Raw genomic sequence first — 22,586 nt, 5'->3', positions numbered from 1 at the left:
TATTTTCTGTCACTTTCTCATTCTTTTCCCTCTCTCTTTCTCTCTTACTCCTCTCTCTTTTGCACTCTCTTTCTCTCTCTCCCTATCTCTCTCATTTTACAACTTCCTCACTCTCTTGTTCACTATCTTACTCCTTCTCTCACTCTTGCACTCTCTTACATACTCTCTCTCTTACTCTCTCTCTGCCATACTCCCTCTTTTTCTCTCCCTTTCTTTGACACTCTGTTTCACTATCTCACTCCCCCTCTCTCTTTTTGTCTCTCTATCTCTCTATTTCTCTCTCTAGCTGTCTGTCTACCCATCCCTGTAATCCTACCTGAGGGACAGAGTCTAAGAGGGGGACCAAAAAGGCCACAGCACCGTTTAGCACGATTTTAATGGCTTGTTGCTATCCTGAAGAAAAAAGTACACGCGGGCCACCTGGAGGAAGGAGGAAGAAGCTGTGATGAGGAAAATTAACATACATTCAAATGGTAATGTATTCCATCGTGGTTGCCGATGCGTCATTCAAAAAGAGCCACTTATTTCCTAAAAGATTTTGCATGAGTGAGCGGAGAAATAGAGCAGAGAGAGAACGAGGAGAGGAGGAGGAGGAGGAGGAGGAGATGAAATATTGCCTGATAAGACGGAGGAGCAACAGCATCCGTCACATTACTGCATTACAGCGGGGCTCAGGACCCGTCACTGAAGCAAAATTAGTCATAACACCACAGCACCGCATACATTAGCACAGAAATCAAATCAAAATATAAATCAGTGGGTCATGAGCAGAAATACCCTTTTCAAGACAACATAACAAACCTGACATTTTAAGTAATTAAATAAAAACAAAGCAAGAGCTGCTCTTCTGCGATCTTTGGTTCTGTGAATTTTTTTTTGTGTTGTTAACATTAATAGGAAAGGGCAGTTCAAACTCTGAAAACTCACTGAGGAAGAACTCACAGATGTGTGAGTTATACAAGAACTCTCCAGTGCTGAGTTTTGTTTTGAAAACAATTTTAATTGTTTAAATTGATGTGATTTGCATTCGAGAGTTTGTGCTGCATTAGCGTGAACTGCTCTCTCACATTTGCATTTGACAAAAGACCGCACAGTGCTCAGATGCACCGGGATGCACTGGGAATGTATACAGTACGACAACACACTCCATCATTATCCACTTTGGCATTCACTGTACAACAGAACTTTTCCTCGTCTGCTGAAACACGCTCACAAATGCACTTAGAGCTTGGCGAAAAAGCAAAACATAAAAAAACCCATTAAATTAATTAACCATTATAGTTAAGATTAATGAAAAATCCACATGTAATTACATAAGGCCCACTTAAGCAGGCCATCGCTCAGCGTCCTCGTTCAGATAACGAGAGCACAGAGGTAATTAGACACTGAAATTCCCGGAGAGTCGGGGCATAGTGACATTTTCCATCCAAACCGCACTGATATCAAACTTTCTTTGTACCTGCGTCTGACATAAAGAGAACAGAGACTCAAAAAAACAGGCTCTGTCCCAATTCACCCTCTACCTCCTTTCACCACACCCTTGAGGTGACAGTATATAGTAATACAGTATACTTTGCATCCCACTAGCATGTCTTTAACTTAAATGGCCAAGGCCCACTGGCCAGCCCAAAGTTTTATTATCTACTTCTATAACCTAAGAATAGCTCAGCCAGATTGCATTGAAGCCCATGTAGTTACTGAATAATAAGCCTTAGTATGTAATAAACTTGAGATTTTAAGGTTGTATTGGGGGACGCCGGTGGCGCATCAATCACAACATTCTAATACAGACCACCTGAGCAGGTAGTGGAATGTTGTATACATCGTAAGATACTGTAAAAAAATACTTAGGCCAACATAGAAAATGGCCTAAAATTAGGTATCTCAACAGTATTTTTATGACATTTTAATAAGCATAAATAAACTTTAACACTGTGAAAAGTAACAAGGACTTTTTTCTTTATATATGTCTTGTGAGATGATTAGAAGAACACAGGTTCAGTTTATCTTCTACTCAATGCAGCCACACCTGATTTAACTTAATGGTGTGTAATGTATTAACTTAAAGAACACAAATTGTCTCTCTCCACCTGAAGTATTTTTGAATGGTTACCCCCAAATGCTGCTTGAGGAGAGGTTTGGAAATGGATACAATAACATACCAACTGGCCTGAAACCCAAATTGTTGTATTAACCCCTTACACGGCCAGGGCCTGCTGGCGGGCCCAAAGTTTTATTACATACTTCTACGACCTAACAACAGCTTAACCAGTTTGCACTGAAGTTCCTGTAACTACGAAATAATAAGCTTAAGTATGTAATAAGCCTGTGATGTTAAGAGGTTATTAATTCTTCGTTCTACTGTTAGTGTTATTCTGAACAAATAAATGCCTATTGCCCAGAAAATTATTTCCAAAACTTTGCAGACACCTGCTCATCCAAGATTTCTACTGAAATTAGGTGTTTTAATGCTGAGTTTGTCCCATCTTTGCTGCAGTAACAGCCTCTACTCTTCTGGAAAGGCTTTACACTAGATGTTAGAACATTGCTATAAGAATTTGATGACATTCAGCCGCAAGAGCATTAGTGAAGTCAGGTAGTGATGTTGGATGATTAGTCCTGGATCACAAACACCTTTCCAATTAATTCCAAGGGTACTGGATTGAGCTCCATCGCTCCAGAGAACGCAGTTCCACTGCTCCACAGCCCAGTGCTGGAGGGGCTTTATACCCCTCCAGCCAATGCTTGGCAGGGGGACATGGTGACCTTAGCCCCATGTGTGGCTCATCCAGAGCATTCTATTAGCAGTGTTTTTCTATGGAAATTATACAAGCTATGTGTGTGTAAATGGATGTCTGTGTCAGCAGTGGGTGAACCTTTTAGACACACGGTGTAGTTTAAATCTCAAGTGGCTCAAGCAGATAGAACACCTGCTTATGACAGCTTTCTGTTTATTATTTTATTGCTTCATCCCAGATGATATAATCTCTAATGTCAACAGTAAAGACTATTTGGTTTCCTTTTTTTTAAACAACTTAGATTCCATTATTTCTTAACACAAATGTTACCCACTGTTCATTATGCTGGCAGATACTGCCTACCCACTGCAAAATCTAACAATAGGCTGAGGTAGGTTCTTCACTATAGCCCACTAACGAAGGGGCACACAGTACATGGTTCAGAAATTGTCAGATTTAATGAAAATGATAGAGGAAAGTGTCCTGGATTGTTCTTGGTGTGAGTGTTTGAATTTGCTGGTGGTAGACATGCAGGCTTACCTTCCCAAAACTGCCCTTGCCAATGGCTCGGAGAATCTGGAAGTGATCAAAATTCACTGCAAAAGAAAGAAAAGATGGTGGCGAGTCATTAATAAGGCATAATGTGTAATTATTATATTTATGCCTCATTAGAGAGACATGATGTATAATCTGTGTGATTAACTCCGATTAAGCGCAGCTGCTTGTGAAGAATATGGAGAGTAGTGGAGGTGTAAAGGGCTCAGGCTTTTATAAGCCTCCCTAATGTTTGATTTTCCCAGCTTTGCTCTGCGTTTTGCTCCATTAGCTTTTGAGGACAGGAGGCTGACTCAGACACTCCTGTTGAAGCGCTTCTCCGTCCTTCGCAAACATTAGACTAATCATGAGGCGGTGGCCTCCTGAGCACACACTCCACATTGGCTTTTCTTCACTCTGCACTGACCTCTTCTGAATGCTCGAGGAGCCTTGAAGAATTCCACTGATTCTGTCTTGTCCTCTGGGTCATAATAAATGAGGCACTTGTCTTAAGTGCATACTGCTCTCTCTCTCTCTCTCTCTTTTTTCACGAATCCCCCAAACGTCTCTTATTATTAATGTAATAACTTGATATGTCGTCTATTCGTCAGGCCCAACGCCTGTTCTGCTGCTGTGCATCTGCTGGGCTGGGACATGATTAAGTTGCTTATTCACTCGCCCCAACCAAAGGCCTGCATTACTGATGATATGGCTGACAACAAAGCAGATGTACCATGATTCTGCACGGCCTGTGTGCGCTTGCTTTAATCTCTGAGGTCACCGCTCTCAGCCGTCATTCTCTATAAATCAATGCTTCATATCAGAAAACTCAGGCTTCAAGGGAAGCAGAGGAAAAACAGTGGAAAATACTCATCGATCTGACCTTTTCTCTTTGTCTGTCAACACCATCAGTACCTTTGCTCTCTTCTGGAACAAGAAAAGCGAATATCAGTAGGCTCAGCAGCGCTATTCCTCGTGCCTTTGCCCCCTTATCTTTTAAAATGAATTGTTTACGGCATTAAAGAAATATTCTTTTAATGTAGTTCCTTTAATGTGCTCTTTTAACTTTAATGTTTTTTTTTCAACTTGATCTCTGTCTGCTGTGTGTGTACTATACGGTCAGTTACTACAGACAATAATTTTAATGCAATTCTCTGTAATTAGAAAAAGAAAAACACAATTAGAATAGAAGCCAAAGGTCAGCTGTAGCAGATATGGAACTGAAAACAGCTGGAGAAGCTCTTCAGCATAATGTTCCTTTTTAACAAACTGAATACAGAACTAATACAATACGCCTGGGCAAGCACTCAACTTTTTTTTTTTCAAATTACAGTGTGCTGATTTATGGGTAATGTAGTGTTGTGTGTAAATATGACTCATGACTAGTCATTAAGTGCTCACACAGATGACCCAGGCATTTCTCACAGAATGAAGCATTTGTGTTCACACATTTATTTATTTAGGATTTAATAATGTGCATATGTCTGAGTATTAGACTTTTACATATCATTACACCCACGCAAAACACATTGTTTCTCAATTTTTGTCCTTTTTTACTTCTGAAAACTCCAGTAACCCTTTTGATTATGTTAAAATTTCATGATAAACGGACAAACAGAAATGGTCTAAAATGACTTTGAAATAAACCTTAATACACTGACTTCCATTATAAGTTAAGTCCCTCTCTTGTGAAGTGACTGTTTTAAAGATACGAGGTTTTATATAAGCAATTAACCTACAAGTGTCTCAGTGTCACAGAACAAGCTGACTGGTCACTGCTGCAGGCTTCTGAATCTTTATGCCCCAGATTTCTCCCTCTCTGTCTTTGTCAGGGTTGAGATATAAGGGAATACAAGTTAAAGAATCCAAACGCGTCACAAAACCAGACAGCAGATGTATGTCTGGAGAATTCAAGTTTATTTCTTGCGTGCATTTAGCCTGTAAAGCAGTGGACTGACACAGTTTTATATGCCGGCCTGATGCAAAGATTAGGCTAAGCCTATACATGACAAGTGACAGGTGTGACAGACATGACCATGTAGGGATAGACAAGAATAGGCAGAACAGAACATTCTAGGTACAATCACAGCACATACACACAACACACATAACACTGAATATAATGACATATAACACAGCATTAAACACATTACACAGCAATAGATTCCTTCAAAGTATTGGAAAAAAGGTATTCAGAATACAGAAATGAAGTATCTGTATTCAGTCTAAGTTACATTTTGTAAAAACAGTATATAAAACAGTATAAAACAGAATATAGTTATTTTTACATTTTTAGGAGAATACTTTTAGAATACTTTCCCACTAAATTAAAAAAATGTATACCATCTTTAAAAAAAACGCCATCATTGCTTGTTTATTAACTGTTTTAGAATCAGTGCATGGCATGTAGAAAACATGCTTGTTAGTCAAACTAAAAAGACTGATAAATCAATGTGATTAATTTGATAAGTTATTAATCTCAGAAATACTGAGGTGTTTTGAGAGATGATCAAATGAATAATCTCAGTAGTGAACATGTTTGTGAGTGATAAGTTTAGCATCTGTGTTCTATTGGACTCTTGCTCGGGGGATTGTGGGGGCAGCAGTGGACTGATGCAGGTGATGAGAGAGAAAAAAAGTTATGAATTTTGTGAAATTTATTTAAATGATAAGTGAATTTTCAGACTAACTACATAAAAAGCTGACAACCAGTAACAATGAGGAACAATGTGAAATAAAAAAATACATTTCCAATGTGCCTTTCCCAGATTTATTATAAATGTATTGTAATTGTATACTAAGCATATTCTGAATATATCATTTCTTCATGTATTGTAATGGAATACATTGCTGAATACATTTAGGACAGTGTATTCAGTATTCAGCCATCACTACTTTCTCAAAGTATTTTGCCCAACCCTGGTCTTTGTCTTTGCTGTGTACTCTCTGTTTCATTTACAAACCTTTCAAACAGATATAGATGAAATGAAAAAGAGAGCCATCATCATCGCAATGCAGCCATCACTCATGTGGACCCGAAGCAGACAGCACTGTATGATCTAATCTTGCCTTTTTCATTAAGCAAGACTTCTACCCAGTGAACACTGAGACACTTTTGAGTCATCTTCAGAGAAAATGGAGCACAGCAGCCCCAGTTTTATTCCTCTTCAGTTTGTTTTTGGCACTATCACCAAAACAAACTTACAAGATATTTGCAAAAGCTCTCAGGCAATTAACTCCAGTGTGAAGGAAGTTTGCTTTGTGAAGGAAGTTCTGTTTTACTGAATTTGAGTTTGAGAAGTTTTTAATTATTTTGCTGAATGCGTGAGACTTTTATCCTCTCCATGAACGGGAAAGATACAAAGACACGTTGAGAGCTTAAAGAAGTCACTAATTACTTCACTAGAAATCCCTTCCACTCGAAAATGTGAGAGCTATATTGTGTCATTTTGGCAAAACATAGCACAACTTAAAGTGTATTGCTGCAATCATAGTTTCATTTTTGATATTCATTATTAGCTTTTGACACAAATATTATATTAACAAGAGGGTTAATTTACATTCTGCAAAGAAGAATTGTTCAATTAAATGGTCTATAGACTGGAGGCTGTTGCTAGGTTACAGGAAAATAAGGTGGAATGATACACAGTGTTTTAAAAACTAGTTGTCCAGGAGATCCAACATTTAGGCAAAAATTTCTAAATTACTGATTACCATTGTGCAAAATACAAAATAATAAAATAGCTATGTACAGCACAACTGCAATGATATATTTTTATAAGACTCTTAAAGGGGAAGTCCACTAATTTTTCAAAAATTCTACATAATTAAATAGTTAAGATGTGAACAAAGTCATTCAGAGTGGTTTGAGGTGAAATGCTCCATTCTAGTGAAACTTACAGAGCTAGAACTGTTCACAGTGGTGGTGATAGGAACCAGACATCTGAAGCGTTTAATGCTTTAAAACGAAACAGTCATAAACATGCTCCCTGAAGCCTGAGATATATTATAGCTGTGCATGTGTGTCTGCTATAGCAGCCCACAACAATGTGTTTAGTGCTGAATCTCACGATGTGATGACAATAAAAATATGATCAAATCGTGCAGCCCTGCTGTGGTATAATAAATAACTCTACACCTCCTCTAACAAGTGTGCTGAATGCGCAAGATATAGAGGTGCGCAGCTTTAGTGATGATCTTATTACAAAACCATCGCTACAAAAACCAGCAGGTCCTGCTGAGTCGGCACCACTGTGATCTGACAGAGAGAGGGGGAGGCTGGACTGGACAGAGCTGCAGTGGTTCCTGGCATGACTCCTACTGGACTGAAGCCAATGGTGTAAGAATGGAGGCATGTTTTCCAGTGGGCTGCTAATGGCTCTCAGCATAAAGTGCTTAATAATGGAGGCCACTAGGAAGTTTATCACAGTAAAATGAATGTAAAGATAACATTTGCCCAGGGAATTAAACGTATCAAGTTTAGAGATCCAAAACAACAGACCTTGTCCTTGAGGGCTTATGATGATGCACATTTTAATGGCCAAGCCTCTAATGTAAACCTTAATTCATTTCACCTTCTTTATTAAAATATGCTGTTTCCTTGCCATTACTGCTACTAATTTAAACCTCATTTTCAATGGTGTCGTGGGTGAAGGGGGTGTTTTGCATGTCAGGTTTCCAGAAGAGTTATTTGAATAACTCTGTCTTACTGTAGAGTGGGTTGTTAAAACATATTCCGCTTCATCACTGCGGACGGCCTATTTGCTTCAGTAAGTCTTACAACTCCCATGATATTAGGCCATTTTTCAGTGAATACATGTTATTTAATGAGTGTTACTTGCTTTTCTTTGCACTGGAATTCGCTGGGTTGTTTGGATGCCAAGTATGACCTTCTTTCTTGAAAGAAGCACAGTGTTAGATTTCTTCTTTGTTGGAGTTTGATATGTTTCTATTGGCCTTTATGTTGCATTCAGCTACCCAGATGTATGGCTATACCTGCTCTTCTATACTGCTCTATGCAAAATGAGCAGTGCAAAATTAGCACAAGTTACAGAGGAATTTATGAAAAACGTTTTTGGACACACTAAAAAAACCACTAATAATTAGCCTCAGCTGCCGTCTGCTTGACACATGGACCTATTTGGAGACTAACAACCAGCAAGCTTGAGGGGGAAAGCCCACAGCTTGAGAGGCGCACAGAGGAAGTCATTAGTAACTATCCTGGGCTGGAGATGTCGAAGCCTGTTCTGCCCTCCAGATTATTCTGACTAATGATAATGGCTACATTAGGTTGTGCTGCCTTCCCTCTACACTGCAACACACAAGTGCACACACATCCCACTGGGCAGAAACCAGCTCTCAGGCCTGGAGCAGGGTGCACATTCGTCTTATCTCCAATTCATTTTTCATCGGAGGCATTAGTCCACACCATGCAGTAGCAGGCACAGTGAGCCAGAAGACTGAACGAATTTACTTGGCTTGAAAACTCTGGAGATCTTCTGTCATGTTTTGGGGGTAAAACTTGCTGCTCTTTTGCTTGGCAGAGAGAAACACAAGGATCTAACAGACTTACAAGTAGCGTGTTTCACAAGACTGCAAGAGACTGTAAATATCAGGCTTATTATGTTCTGATGCTTCCTTCGTGCCATATGCCTTCTGTTAGAGACCTGAGCGAGCAATCTAGCCTGGAGAGGAAGCACATGGCTCCAGCGGCGAGAAGCATCTAATGACTGCTTTATCTCCTGTTTATTCCTCATCTCTGGCAGATGCTTCAAACATAAGACATTTAAAAGCAAGGCATCTCTGGAAGCTGGAACAAAACAGAACACTCTCTAATGTCTTCCTGCCAGCGCTGATAAATGTTCCCTTCCAGAAAGTGCATCCCACTTAAAACATGCGGTGTTCTAGGAAACAAGACTCAATTTGCTTCACCCAAATTCGCCACACCCATCTGACTGTGGCACCAGTCGGGGAAATTAGAAACAGGCAAAAAGACATCAGAGATGACTCAACACAGCTTTTAAGGCTTTTAATTTACGGACTGACTTTTAATGAAAATAATTTTTTAATGTCAAATCTAACATTATTATGTATGTGAATATTTATCTATAATGTTAGATTTGATTATAATTCTTTAGCCAACAATTCAGTCAGTGATGAAATCTCAAATGTCACCAATTTTGATTTGATTTGATTCTGTTGGTATAATTTGGTATTAGTCTTAAAACACACTGAATACACAAATGTGACAATTTATTGTTCTAGTCTTGCAAGACAGACTACTGTCTGAAAGTCTGGTGCATTTTGCCACTAAATGTGACCAAAAACCACCTAATTTGACAGGAAAGGCCATTTGACTGTTATGTAATAACCATAATATCACCAACCACAGAACTCAATTGATAAAATCTTGATAGTTGTGGCCAGCTTACTGTGCAAAAGAAATCAGATGCTGCATTTATGAATGGGTGAGGCGTCTGAGGCTGTCACTAAGAGGCAGATTTACCAACATTGGGCCAGTGCAAATTCTATTTTGACATTAAAAAGTCTGTAATGATTTACTAATAAGTGCAATGACGCTTTATCATCTGTTAGAAGACCAAATGGGTGGTCAATGGCACTTTTGCCTTATTGCATATGCATTTATAGGAGTTTCCCTTTCAAAGCGCAAAATACTGAAAAGCTTGTTTAATTTTTGTGCTTATACCATCCATTGTTTGTGCTCAGAGGCAGAGAAAAGAGAGGGCTTTTTCAAACACAATTAGTTTTGATATAAAAAATGATCAAAATTAATTTATAATTTATTCTTTATTTATAGAGTAGATTTTACAACTCTGTCAAAGACTGTTTATTTCTGCCTAAATAATGCTTTGACATTTTTTTTTCCAAATAATTGTTAAAAGCACATACTGAAACTCTTTGGTTCTGCAATCTCTGCTTTACTAAAGCTACTTTTTACTTTGTTCTTCTTGTGCACTGTGGTTTCTGTGCATTGTGGTTTATATGTGCACTGTGGCACATAGTGCACGTAGTTAAAAAAACATACAGTTTCCAAACAACATTAGTGTGCTCAGTGAAATTGAACAGGCTTTTACACGGGATTTTACAATATCACGTTTTCCAAACATACTCAGCACAGCACTTAAGTTCAGCTCATCTTACCAGCCAAAAATTGAACGTGTTGTAAAGCACAAAGTCTAATTAATCACTTATTTTCTTAAATTTCTGACATTTTATGTCAGTCTTATTTTATCAAAATAATTACTTATTGTGGTGAAATAATCACACACTTTCTCAACAAGTAATTTTTTTTTTCTCCTGCCTGGCGGAAATTGACTTTCATACAAAATGCATGTGAGCCAAACACATGATTTTGGTCATATGTTAACTATGAAGTTGTGCCTGAGGTCATCTGTATGGAGGTTCTTAGTACATAACCTGCTAAACTGGCCACTCTTACCAGCACAAAGTGTTGACAGTCTGTTGGTAATTAGCACCTCTCTTAGTAAGTCTGCTCCTAACTATGTGCTGTAATGGTTTCCCTGTCATGACTCCTCCCTCTCCAGTCTCCTCCTATGTCTCTTCCTTAGTCCTGCCAATCTATTAGTATTTGCACCTGTGTGTACTTTGTTACCCTCCTTTCACAGGTGTTTCTAGTCTTGTCATTGCTATAGGTAGCCCTTATGTTGCAGTTTGCCTTTGTCTGGTTTTGTATCAGTGGTGTCTGTAAGGCTGTGTAGCTTCCCCTGTGTTTGCTTAATTTTTTGTAGTGTTGTTTTCTTTATGTTTCATAAATCTACTCATTCTTGGGCCTAAATCCTGATTCCTTCCTCAATGCCTCATTTTTGTGACATCTACACAGTAATGGAATAGAACAAAACACCAAGCTACCAAGCTTTTTATTTGGAACTTGCCCCCAAAATTAATTTTGGCAAAATTCAAGTGCATCTTTAACTAAATATTATTAGAATCCTTATAACATTCCAAAACTGATGTGGTTGCATTTCCATCTTCAGATCAATATATCACAATGCACTGATGCATTTTTATACTCCCAAAACATAATATATTTCTTGCCATTTCTTTCTATAAGGGAAGCAGTTAGAGCTCATGGAGAGATTCAGAAGTAATTTGCCTTTTTAAAGTTCTGCAGGACCTTATATAAGAGTTTTTGTTCTAGATCAGTACATAAAGGCACGTTTTTTTGTCAGGTTCACAGCTCATGGTCAAAAAGTACATCTAGTGTGTCTCCCTGTTCCTTCTCAGGCGGTTAAAGAGTGTCATTATTGTCACTGAATAAATGTTCACTGGGAGGCGCAGTCATATTTGCCATTAATTATGCATACGGGAATGATGTAATTTTCATAAGCTCTTCGTTATTAATCACAATCACGAGCACAAATGCCCCCCAGACACAAACAGTGCTGCACCAGTGCATGATGGGTAATCTGAAGGCAGCGACTCGTGAAAATTTAGGTTGGCTCACATGGATTTGAGATTCGTTGGAAGCTTAGACAAACACTGACAGAGCAATATCAGGCGTTCTCCAAGTAAAATCTGCTGCAGCCAAAAGCTTAATCTACACTAATCTATCTGTAACACACTTTCATGTGAATAACTCTTTGCTATGGACAGCGCATGAGCATCAAATGTGTGTACTGCAGCTATATTGCTGTGTTTGGCCAGCAATTGGTCACAGAGGACCTTACTGAAACCTGCCAGATCTTCCTGGATGAAATTCTTGTCACGCACATGTCTTTTTCTTTGACCTGTGATTTTCGTTCGAGATATGATTTTACAGTATTTATTTGGCTCAGGACTGAGATGTCATGCAGAAAGGCGAGACAAATGAGCGAGCAGGTAGCAGGGGTGGCCAGATATGCTCCTCCATAAATCACTGGACAAAGACAACGCAGCGTCTGCCCTTTCTCTCAAGAGGAAATAACTAAGTGGTTAAGGCATCTCATGATAATCGAGAGAGCAGTCAGCCTCCAGAAACAGACCCCCCGCTGTCTTAAATAGATGCTTTTGCCAAGCATGGCACATCCTCAAGGGCAGAAAAATTACAAAAAACATGTGAGAAGAACTTGTTCCAACCACTCCTGACAGAAGCAACGTCAACTCAAGACCAGACCTAAAACACTATATTAAATAAAGCACTGTGGTTTCTGAACAACAGTCCTGTCACAAATTTTAGCTTTGTGAAGCTCACGATGTAGAATAGTTGTTGAACATGGGTCTTAGAGGTGATACTTCAATCCGTTCATTTTTGAGGCTGTAATCTGGCGTTTTTCTGCAAAAATCATGTTAAAGGCACAATTCCTGTTTTTTCTTTCTAATTTCTCCATAATTAAAAGTTTAAGATGCAAACAAAGTCATTTAGAGTGATATGATGTGAAATGCTCTGACATCTGAAGTGCTTAATGCCTCTAAAAGCTACAAGCTACCTCACAGAAAATGATTACAGAAAATTATGACAAATTATGCCTGACGCCTGAGACATTGTTTTAAAACAAAGTTTGAGATCAGCTTTTTGGTTTAAAATGTACTTTTAAAACCCATTCATGGCAGATAGTTATATGCAGGATGTTGTAAGGCATATTAGTATTAGTACATACCACTGTTTTACCAGCATCAACTTCACATATAAAACTCAGAAGACCCTGTTACTTTTTCTTTGCAAAAGCAGTTTGACTATGTTTGGCATATATCATTTTCAGCACCATTCCTTCTGACATACTGAATATCTTAAATTTTTGACCATGTACCTGCAGTTCAAGTACAGACTATTTGACCTCTCAGTGAGTTGTTTGCTTTGACAATTTGCATATCAAAGCACTAACTGTTGGACCTCTTTCATTGCTGACACATACTGCTAACTGGCACTCAATCTAATATGACTCACCTGGAGAGCTGCCTTTGTAATATATATATGTATAACAAAGGCAGCTACCCAGGTCAGCCATATCAAGCAATATATCATTAAATCATTTTCTTTACACATACACGTACATATATTTTACTGAAAGGCAAGCAGGCAGAGCAGGAGGCCAATGCAAGTTGTGTCATTGATTCCAGGTTAAAGCTGGAATCAATGACCAGGCAGACGGGGTGAGTGATGAGTGGTAAAGATCATGGTAAAAAAATGCTAAACACATAAGAGGGGGGAATTACAAGTACAAGTACAAAGACCAAACTAATGAGGCTAATAAACAAAGGGATTAATAATGTGACAGAGGGAAACTACGTACATCTATTGATAACTGCCCTCCTTGTCTTCACTTTTTTCATTGTGTAGCATTGTATATGTGTGTGTGTGTGCGTATATTTACATATATAATTTGGGCACCCCTTGTCAAACGAAAGTAAGTAAACATCCTCTACAGAGACCACACTTCTGCACATTTAACGCACAAGTGCTGTTTATTTGCCGAATTTAACATAAAGGGAGGAAATACATTATAAAATATGGCCTGTGCCCATATCAACCAAACATGTAATTTCACCAGGGGTGCTCAAACCTTTGCATGGGACTGCATATATATCACAAAAGTTTGACCCTCTGATAAATAAGTTAAATAATTTATATAATTTATAATATAATATAATATAATGTAATATAATGTTGTATATTATATACTTTATTATTATATAATAAGTTATATAATTGTATCTATAGATATATTGACATAGTTTCAAGTGTACTTGTCATTTGCACAACATCAGGACATTCATGCACTGAAATAGTTGTGGTGAGGTACAGGTAATCACTCTACAGCAGGGCAGCATTATATACATACTAAAACCAGTATATTTTAAATATATACATTGAACAGATATATATTATGACTCGTAATCAAATTTGAATCTTTTTAAAATAGAAGATTTTGCTTAAAAATATCTCTTACACCAAGGAAATAGTTGGCTTGTATGTCTCTGTTTTCTGTGAAATGAGATAAAGACTTGTTTATGCCCATCTTCAGTCTATCCTACATGTTGGCGGTCTGTGGTACAAGAGTTGGAATTGGGTTTTTCCATCATTGACCATTTGGGAACCTTTGTATTTTATAATGACTTCAAATCTGCCTCAGCTTTATTTCAAACTGAAACTATCCGTCCTACAATAATCAATTCAGAGCTTATGAAGAGACGATAAAATACATACTTGTGTCAAAACAGCATCAGAAACTCATCTTTTCCAAGCGCCAAAGAAAGTTACATAATGAGGAGATGACAGTTCATTTTGTCTTTGGTGCATTTAGACGTCTTTGATCTGTATTGTGTTCATACTTCAAACAAAACACAGCAGAGTATGTGGTGCGCACCACATTTTGGATGGCAGCATTCTCACTTGCTTATAGTTGACTATATATATAATTATTATTATTTTTTTATGGATAGATAGGTAGATATAGTGGCTGTTGTGCAAAACCTTATACCTCTATTTTCAACTTTTTTGAAAACTCCAGTGACCCTTTACATTGTGCTAAGATATGAGGAGATACAAGGTTTTGCTCCGACCGCAACAAAAAAGGTTTAGGAGTTTTTGACATAATAACCACAAAGTTTCAGTTGCCATATTTCAGAAATATCAGAGAATGGTGAGCCCTTAAACTGCTTTTATTTCTGCTTTTATCTTCAGCCTCATGCATGAATCAACGTTCACACAGAGTGCACTGCTAAGACCAAATCCTCACAATTCCAAGCAGAATATAAAGGAACACTGACAGGCCTCTCTCAGACTCACTCAACAGTGCAATATCTCAACATCTCACAGCAATAAAAATCTTCAATCGTGAGAGTAAAGCTATCTTTGCTGCTACACCCTGGAGGAACATAGCACCAAGCAGCCTGTGCACTTACATGCTTAACATCAATCAAAGCCAGCTACAGTGCAGCAAAACAAAACTATAAAGCATGTATTTCTAAATGGTTAGGGGAAGCAGACCTTTCCAGTCAAGCTTTTGAGACAAAACAAATCAATGGCTTTATTGGTTTTGTGGGTTTCTTTTTTTAAATAACCCAACTAATTAGATCTTTGGCTGAAGCAATTGATTAGACTCAACAAACAGTAGCTGTCAATGACACTATTTTTAAATGTTCTTCCACCACAGCCAAAGCAAGAAGAATCCTCCCACTGTTTTCCAGCTTTAAATCTATACGTCTGACACCTCTGTGTACTGAAATTACTATCATCACTGCAGCAGCTTGCATTGTTTTCTCTTTGTGTGCTGAAGGACTAATACAGTTTAATGGTTGGCTTTCAAACCTCAGTCTCTTCTGAATATGGATGAAGGCACACACACACATTCAGTCCGCTGTCACTGGGACTGTGGCTATTTTCTCTCTGCATTTTAAATGACCCTTTGGAATTGAAATGTCAGAATGAACACAGGGGACAACAACATTACATGGCACAGAAAAACTCACTAGAGGTGTCCATGACGATGCCTTGGATAATTGTTGGCTCCCTATTTACTATTCACATGTATCATTTGTTATTTTTTGTGCTCTTTTTTCACTCTGAATAAGCTGTTATTGGTCTGGGTTTTATTTGATCTTTCCGTTTCAAAGGCGGGACATCTTGTTGGCAGTGTTCTGAGACAGAGAGGAACCGAAGACCAAGCGGCTTCGGATTTCCCACTCCGGCTGGTATCGATCGCGCACTCCTGATAATCCTCCATCTACAAATTGGCTGACTTCTTCCATTCCCTGCTCACCAAATATTATAGCTGAAGTGTGGTGTGTGTGTACTGCAGTGTTCTGTGGTTAGTGCAGTTGCGTGTGCACTGGTGTACATACTAGAACCCCAGTGGTACAACAGCTGATATTAAACCTTTTCTGAATGCCATTGCCATATGGCAACAATTACTTTTTTATTTTTCATTTTATGCTACACTTTTAAGAGATTAAACTGCCAGACAGTTGTTTGAATGTTGTTAGAGTTTTTAGCATGGAAGGTGGACGTACAGAAATTTTCAATTCGGTTGAACTTGAAAACGACTTTCGTTAATGAATCGGACATCACTAACCATCACTGCTTTTGTTTTCATTTTGGTCTCCCTTTGCACCTCCCAGTTCATTTGACTGTGATGATTATGTACCTTATTTCAGCCACATACTAGTCTGCATACTAGAGAAGCACATTCATTGGCAGACTGTTACAGCTGCACCTAGTTAAAGAGCACCATGTGAGATCTTTCTTACCCACTGCTATAAAGCTCTACAACGAGGCTCCTTACTGCAGAGATGGTACTGACCTCCTGCTGCCTGAACTATGTTGAATCACATCACTATATCACTATATCACCTCTCTTGTTAATACACACTATGCAATACATCATAACCGCTACTGTAAGGACACTCCGTCTGCACACTTTAGACTGTAAATACTGCTGCTATTCCTAGTTATGTTTATACTCATTGTGTTGTAACTGCCTCATAACACTTAGTGTAATACCTGCTTCCATGTAAATATAACAAATCTGCCTTATATGCTGTGTAAATATGCAAAAAGATACTTTTATTCCTATTCTCTCATACTTTAACTTATGTCTAATTTTTATTTCTGCCTAATTTATGTCTATTTTGATTCCTATCTTTATTTCTGCGCAATATATGTAGGTTTATTTGGAATTATATGTCTTGCTACTGTAATACTGCAATTCCCTTCGGGATCAATAAAGCTAGCTAGCTTTATTGATCTCGACGGAAAATTGCAGTGGTACAGTAGCAAGACTAGCACTATTTCATTTAGATTATTACAGAAATTTAAGAGTTGACAATCATATCAAGCAGTAAAGCACTAATTAACTAAAACCACCGGAGACTGTTTATTTTTTGACCATGTAAAATTATATTGGCCTATAATATTAGTTGCTGACATTTGTAGCCCCTTGGGGACTATACTGGTATCAGCAGATTTGCTTAAAAAAAACATCAGTATTGGACAGATGTTTAGATCTGACCAATAATTCAGAAAGATATGTGATGAAGTATTTAGAAGAAGAGCAGAATATTTAGGCAATGGTGGGTTACTGTGCTAAAATGGGAATATTTTCATTTTACTGCATTTGTAACTCTATATAAATAAATGTTATATTTAGTGTAATGTTATATAGGTGGATCTGTCCACAATTCCCACATCGATGCATCCCTATTTAAAATCAGCTTCAGTGACAAAACTTTCACATTGGTCAGGCTCTAGTACATATTGGTGTGTGTGTATTTCTGGTTGTCTTGCTGGTTCTTTCTGAACTCATCTATATCCCACCAAACTGAGCCTCAATTACAGTGAAAATCTGCCCTCTTTTTTCAAAAGGAGCTCCTAACAAGATAGAGACCTCACTGGTCATTAAGTGAGTTTGACTGTGTGTATGCGAGTGTGAGAGAGAAAGCATGCCTGATTTCTCAATGCACGCTCTTCCCTCGACGCTCCATGCATTGCATGGCTGATTGCATTAGAATGGGCCGGTGTTCTGGGAGCGGGAGGGATCGATACAGGGTGGCCGGCAGATGGGCTTGCCTTTGAAGAGGCTGCAAGGCCTGGGCTGGAGCTGGCAGCCTCGTTGCATTGATTTCCCAGCTCAGCCTAGTAGTGGCCGGTTATTTTAGAGGCTGAAGAGCATGCAAGCACACTCACAGAGGGAGCACTCTATAATCAGGTTTCACCACTGCTGTGCTCACTGGAAACTGTCTACCCTCAGCCATGATGCAGGGCATCCTCTCTTTTCCCTCTGCTGTCATTAGTGCCTTGAATGGTTTGAAGACATAAAAGCTCATGTAAACCCTTCAAAGATGCAGCTAACAAAAGCATGCTGTAAATATTTCTCATTGAAACAAGCAGAAAAATATACATTTTTTGTGATTTGAAATGGATGAGAAGTTGAGGTATGTTCAGGGTACGCATGCTGTGATTGGTGTGATACCCTCAAGGGTACATATTTAGCATCTTTCGTTAGGGAACACTGTTATTCCATTTTCTGTTGCATCGGTATTTTTTGAGTTGCATTGGCTCCATACACCCTGACTTCCAGTACTGTGCAAAAGTCTGGGCACCCCTGACCAATTACATTTTATATTGATTTGTTCAGTAAAAAAGTAAATACAACTTTTGCAGCACATTATTTAAAAACTATTTTTTTCTGCAAATGTTTGTGCACTGTTACTTCATACAAGGTTAACTTCAGGTCAAGGCAAGACCTAGAAAATCAAGAAAACTTCCACAAAAGACCTGCGGGAAGGTTTAGCTGACACAGGAGTGGTGGTGCACCTTTCTGCTGTGCAGTGTTGATTGCACAACCATGATCTGCATGGAATATTTATCAGAGGGAAACCTACCTGCAACCTCACCACAAAAGTCAATGTCTTTGCAAAACAACATCTAGATAAGCCAGAGGCAATTTGGAAACAAGTGCTTTGGACTAATAAAGTTAAAGCGGAATACTTTGGCCACAATCACCAAAGCTATTGAGGGTTTGGGGAGCATTTGAAGGAGGAGCATTTGAAAAAAAAACATTAGCAAACTATTAAGCATGGGGGTGGATCTATTATGCTTTGAGGTTGTGTGGCAGCTAAAGGCACAGGAATTATTGCGTGGGTAGATGGAAAAATGGATTCCACTAAATATCAGCAAATTCTGGAAGCAAATGAGACACAGCAAGTCAAGAAACTAAAGCTGAAAAGCGACTGGCCTCTACAACAGGACTGTGATCTAAAACATACCTCTAAATTAACCATGAACTACTTCCAGAAAGTAGGGCCCTCACAGTCCCCTGACTTCACTGAACATCATTGAAAACCTGTGGGTAGATCTTAAACATGATCCTGTGTTCAACACAGGTAGTGTTTATTGATTTTATTTTACTTACAAAATCAACAAACCTCTTGGGAGAGGTACACAATTGGACCTTAAGAACCATGTTAAACTTTTGAGAGTACATTTACAGTTTCTTCCTTCAGGGATATTCTTTACATTATTGCCACATTTTGACATTGAAACAAATGGGAAAAAGTACAGATGGACCCATCAGTGTTTCTAGATCTGATACCGATCTCTGATTGCCTTTCAACACGAACGGCCAATAGCCGATACCAATCGAGGATGGGCCAGATGCCACACTTAAAGGCGCTGGAGCGATTCTCAACAGCAAAACAAACACACCCCTCCCTTCAGTGCTCCATCAGAAGCTTTGCCCCCCAAATTCACGGACGCGCACTGCCAAGGCAAACAGCACTTTCTTAGATCTTCGTAGCCATAAAACCCTTCACAAACATTGTACAGACACATCCCATGGCATAACGTTAGATGGAACAACGACACAGCAAGTAATGTAACTTATGTTAGCTAAGTTGTGGGTTAGCAAACTGTCGCTACAATTGCTACTGCAAAGCTAACCACAAACATTAGCAAACGGGACAACACAATACCAACCTGCTGATTCTGTGAAACAGCAAAATACGTTAATGTTACCCACCTGTCAAGCATAAAGAGAGCAACCTCCTCATCCCTTTCATGCCTTTTAACTCTTGATGAAGCTGAAGTCACTTTCTTTTTTTACCAGCTTTCACCAAAACAGTCTGCTTCACAGATGGTGTTTTAAATGTACTGAAAAGGCTAAAAAGGCTGACATATGATCACTTTGTATTTCTGAGATTCATTTTTATTTTCAGTCCCTGCAAAAGTCATTGGTCATGAAGCTAGTGCAGTGTAAGCTAAGCTAAGATTAGCGCTCAGATCCCAACATGTTAACAGAACTGTTAATTACAGTTGTATATGTTTACACAATTAATTTACAGCAACAAATGAGCCAAATATGTAATATACTTCAGGTAAAATGTTTTTCATTAGTGATATAAATATGGCGAAGCTGAAGTTGGCTTCCTATTCGCCAGCTTCTTGTTCGAATTCATCCAGTTCTACCGTAAATAGCGCAGCAGTTACATTCTGGCGCCTCAGGCAAAATATGGCTCATATGTTTTTCATCACCGATCAGTTCACTGGTTCGGCTAAGGTAGAGAAATATAGGCCGATCACGTATTTGGGCTAAAATCGATTGATACATAGCCGATCGATCCTTCCATCTCCAGGTCTGTCCATACAGAATATGTATCATTACATAATCAGTACATAATTATCTAATCAATTGGTTGCAATGGCGTAAGTGAATTAAAATAATTATGCTATGTAAATCAAATGCAGGACAACAGTAACTTCAGACATATATTTCTAAAGATTAATGATACTGCACCTAACAGGTCTCAGTCTGTAAAGACGGTGAAGTAAAGTAAATGTTCAGTGTTGATTCTAACCCATTCCCACCTCCTCTTTCAGAAACAATGAACAATGATTACAGAATGAAATGTTCTAGCAAAGTTGTCAAACCTCCAGATGGTCTTTAGACTCATCTTAGAAAGTCTTATAGAACTTTTAATAACATCATTACCTCCAGCACCAACACAAGCGTCACAGCCCTCTCTTGAGTCTGCTAATGGCTGACAGGCCTGCTGCCTCAGCGTACAGAAGCAGTGTGTGTTCGGCACTGTCTTGGGGGACTGTGGTGGCAGTGCTGTTGTGCAGAGCCACTGAGTTGATGTGCCATGCGTATGTGTTTGTTCTTTTCCCCACCAGAGAGGAGTCATCGCACTCTCTAAGCCACAAACCTTTCACTTCCAGTCTCTCACACAGTTCCCTGTTCACAGCTGCGGAAAACTCAACGAACACACAAGTGTGAGTAAGGAGTGTGAGAGCGCGTGTGCGTGTGTGCGCTCTCACAGCCTGTTAACTTTATGTATCAGCTGACAAGCATTTTGGACTAGTAAGTTATGCCAGGAGTATGTTTCATCACTATATCTGTAGTTCACTAGCCTTTGTATCTGGACTTAAAGTGACCATTCACTTAAAAATCTGATTTTTTTACCTAGCCTACATGTAGTCTATCAACCACAGCATATCTGTTGCCCAACACTTGCTTCTTCAATTTGTATTGGCTATCAGAATAATGCAGCTAACAAGTAACGGAAACATATACCCCGCCAGTTAGCACTGTGTAAACTGCATGCCTGAATTATCACACATCTCAAACTGGCTTCAACTATTCAAGAGCCTTATACTACATATTTCTTGTGTTCTTAGCTCTGATGTACACTTATGTTTGTGCAGGTTTATCTATCAAACACAGTCAAAATTCATTTTTACATGACTATTTTCCAACTTCTTTTTACACTTTAGAACTAAACAGGTTGTTTCTGTTACTGTGCCTTTAAGACTGATATATGTAAATGAGCTCTGATCTGACTGGCTGCCCTGTGTTGTGGTTCATTCGAAAAACAGTGTATGCTGAAACATTCCCTACAGCTTCAGTGTTAGCAGGCAGGGATAAATTGCTGTAGGATGAATATGCCAATATATTTAAATACACTGTTTCGTGACATCACAAAACAAGAACTCAAAATCGTCTGTTCTTCCAAATGTGGACTGGGGAGTGAACAGCATGTTTTGAAATGTGAACAGTGCTTACATACTACATTAAACTTTTTTATTTTGGTTTATCATGATATGGGCCCTTTAAGTAGCAGCAGACAAGCATTCTGAAGCAGCAAGTAGTACCAAGAGTATTTTTCATCATATTTTTTCTCCGTAGTTTCCTATATTTTTAATACAGACTTTACTCTGACTGTTCTTCACCATCTGTGTTGCAGGGAAAGAAAGAAACTGAACAGAAGAGAAGGTGAAGAAAAAGGTTTCATGAGAAATCAGATGACTATTCCACACTGACTCAATCAGACAGTAAATCAAAATGCGCAAGTGTGTTAACCCTCCCCATCGAACATACACACACAAGACATGAGTATATATACACATACGCACAGTGACCACTCATTCAACACTGAAAGGAGAGACTGCCATGTAAAGATGAATATTTAAGAGCATAATATATCGCTGTTGTCGGAAGAAAACCTCGTATTTCCAAAATGATAACAGGAGAAGGAAAAAAGCTACTTTACTTTTAATGTGAGTCAATGGAACCAAATCAATGGAACTTTTTTCCAAATCATTTTGGGCCATTTCTGTTGGTCCATTCCTCATGAAATTTACACACAATGTAAAAGGCGATTTATGTCAAAAACTGAAAAACAACAAAAATGGAGATGCGAGGTTTTCTTCCCACAGAAGCGATATTGTTAAAGTGAGTGTTTGGCCAAAAATCTGATTCACCCAATATCTCTCTTAGCCCAAACGTAGTTAATTAGCAAAGATATGTTTGGTGTCTGAAGTTTGTCTCTTTAGTGTTTTACTCAAGCTACAAGGCTAAA

At 38.6% G+C, this 22,586-nt stretch overlaps 1 protein-coding gene across 2 annotated transcripts in view; it reads right to left on the bottom strand.

Moving 5' to 3' along the window:
• Positions 1 to 22,586, bottom strand: part of LOC118810649 (serine/threonine-protein kinase 32C-like) — a 112,018-nt gene that overhangs the window by 74,732 nt on the left and 14,700 nt on the right. Inside the window, exons 1-2 of one of the 2 annotated variants that reach the window (XM_036574591.1) lie at positions 3,700 to 3,815; positions 3,279 to 3,334 (exon numbers count right to left, since the gene is read on the bottom strand). Coding sequence is in view for 1 of the 2 variants with exons in the window: in XM_036574590.1 (XP_036430483.1) it covers positions 3,279 to 3,334 (56 nt within the window). In the remaining variant the exon portion in view is untranslated. Of the gene's footprint in view, positions 1 to 3,278; positions 3,335 to 3,699; positions 3,816 to 22,586 lie in introns of those variants that run through there. The other variant, XM_036574590.1, reaches the window with a different exon arrangement.

Source organism: Colossoma macropomum, unplaced genomic scaffold (genome assembly GCF_904425465.1).
Source record: "Colossoma macropomum unplaced genomic scaffold, Colossoma_macropomum, whole genome shotgun sequence".
In the NCBI taxonomy this organism is placed as follows: Eukaryota; Metazoa; Chordata; class Actinopteri; order Characiformes; family Serrasalmidae; genus Colossoma; species Colossoma macropomum.
This window is presented reverse-complemented; position numbering and strand designations above follow the sequence as displayed.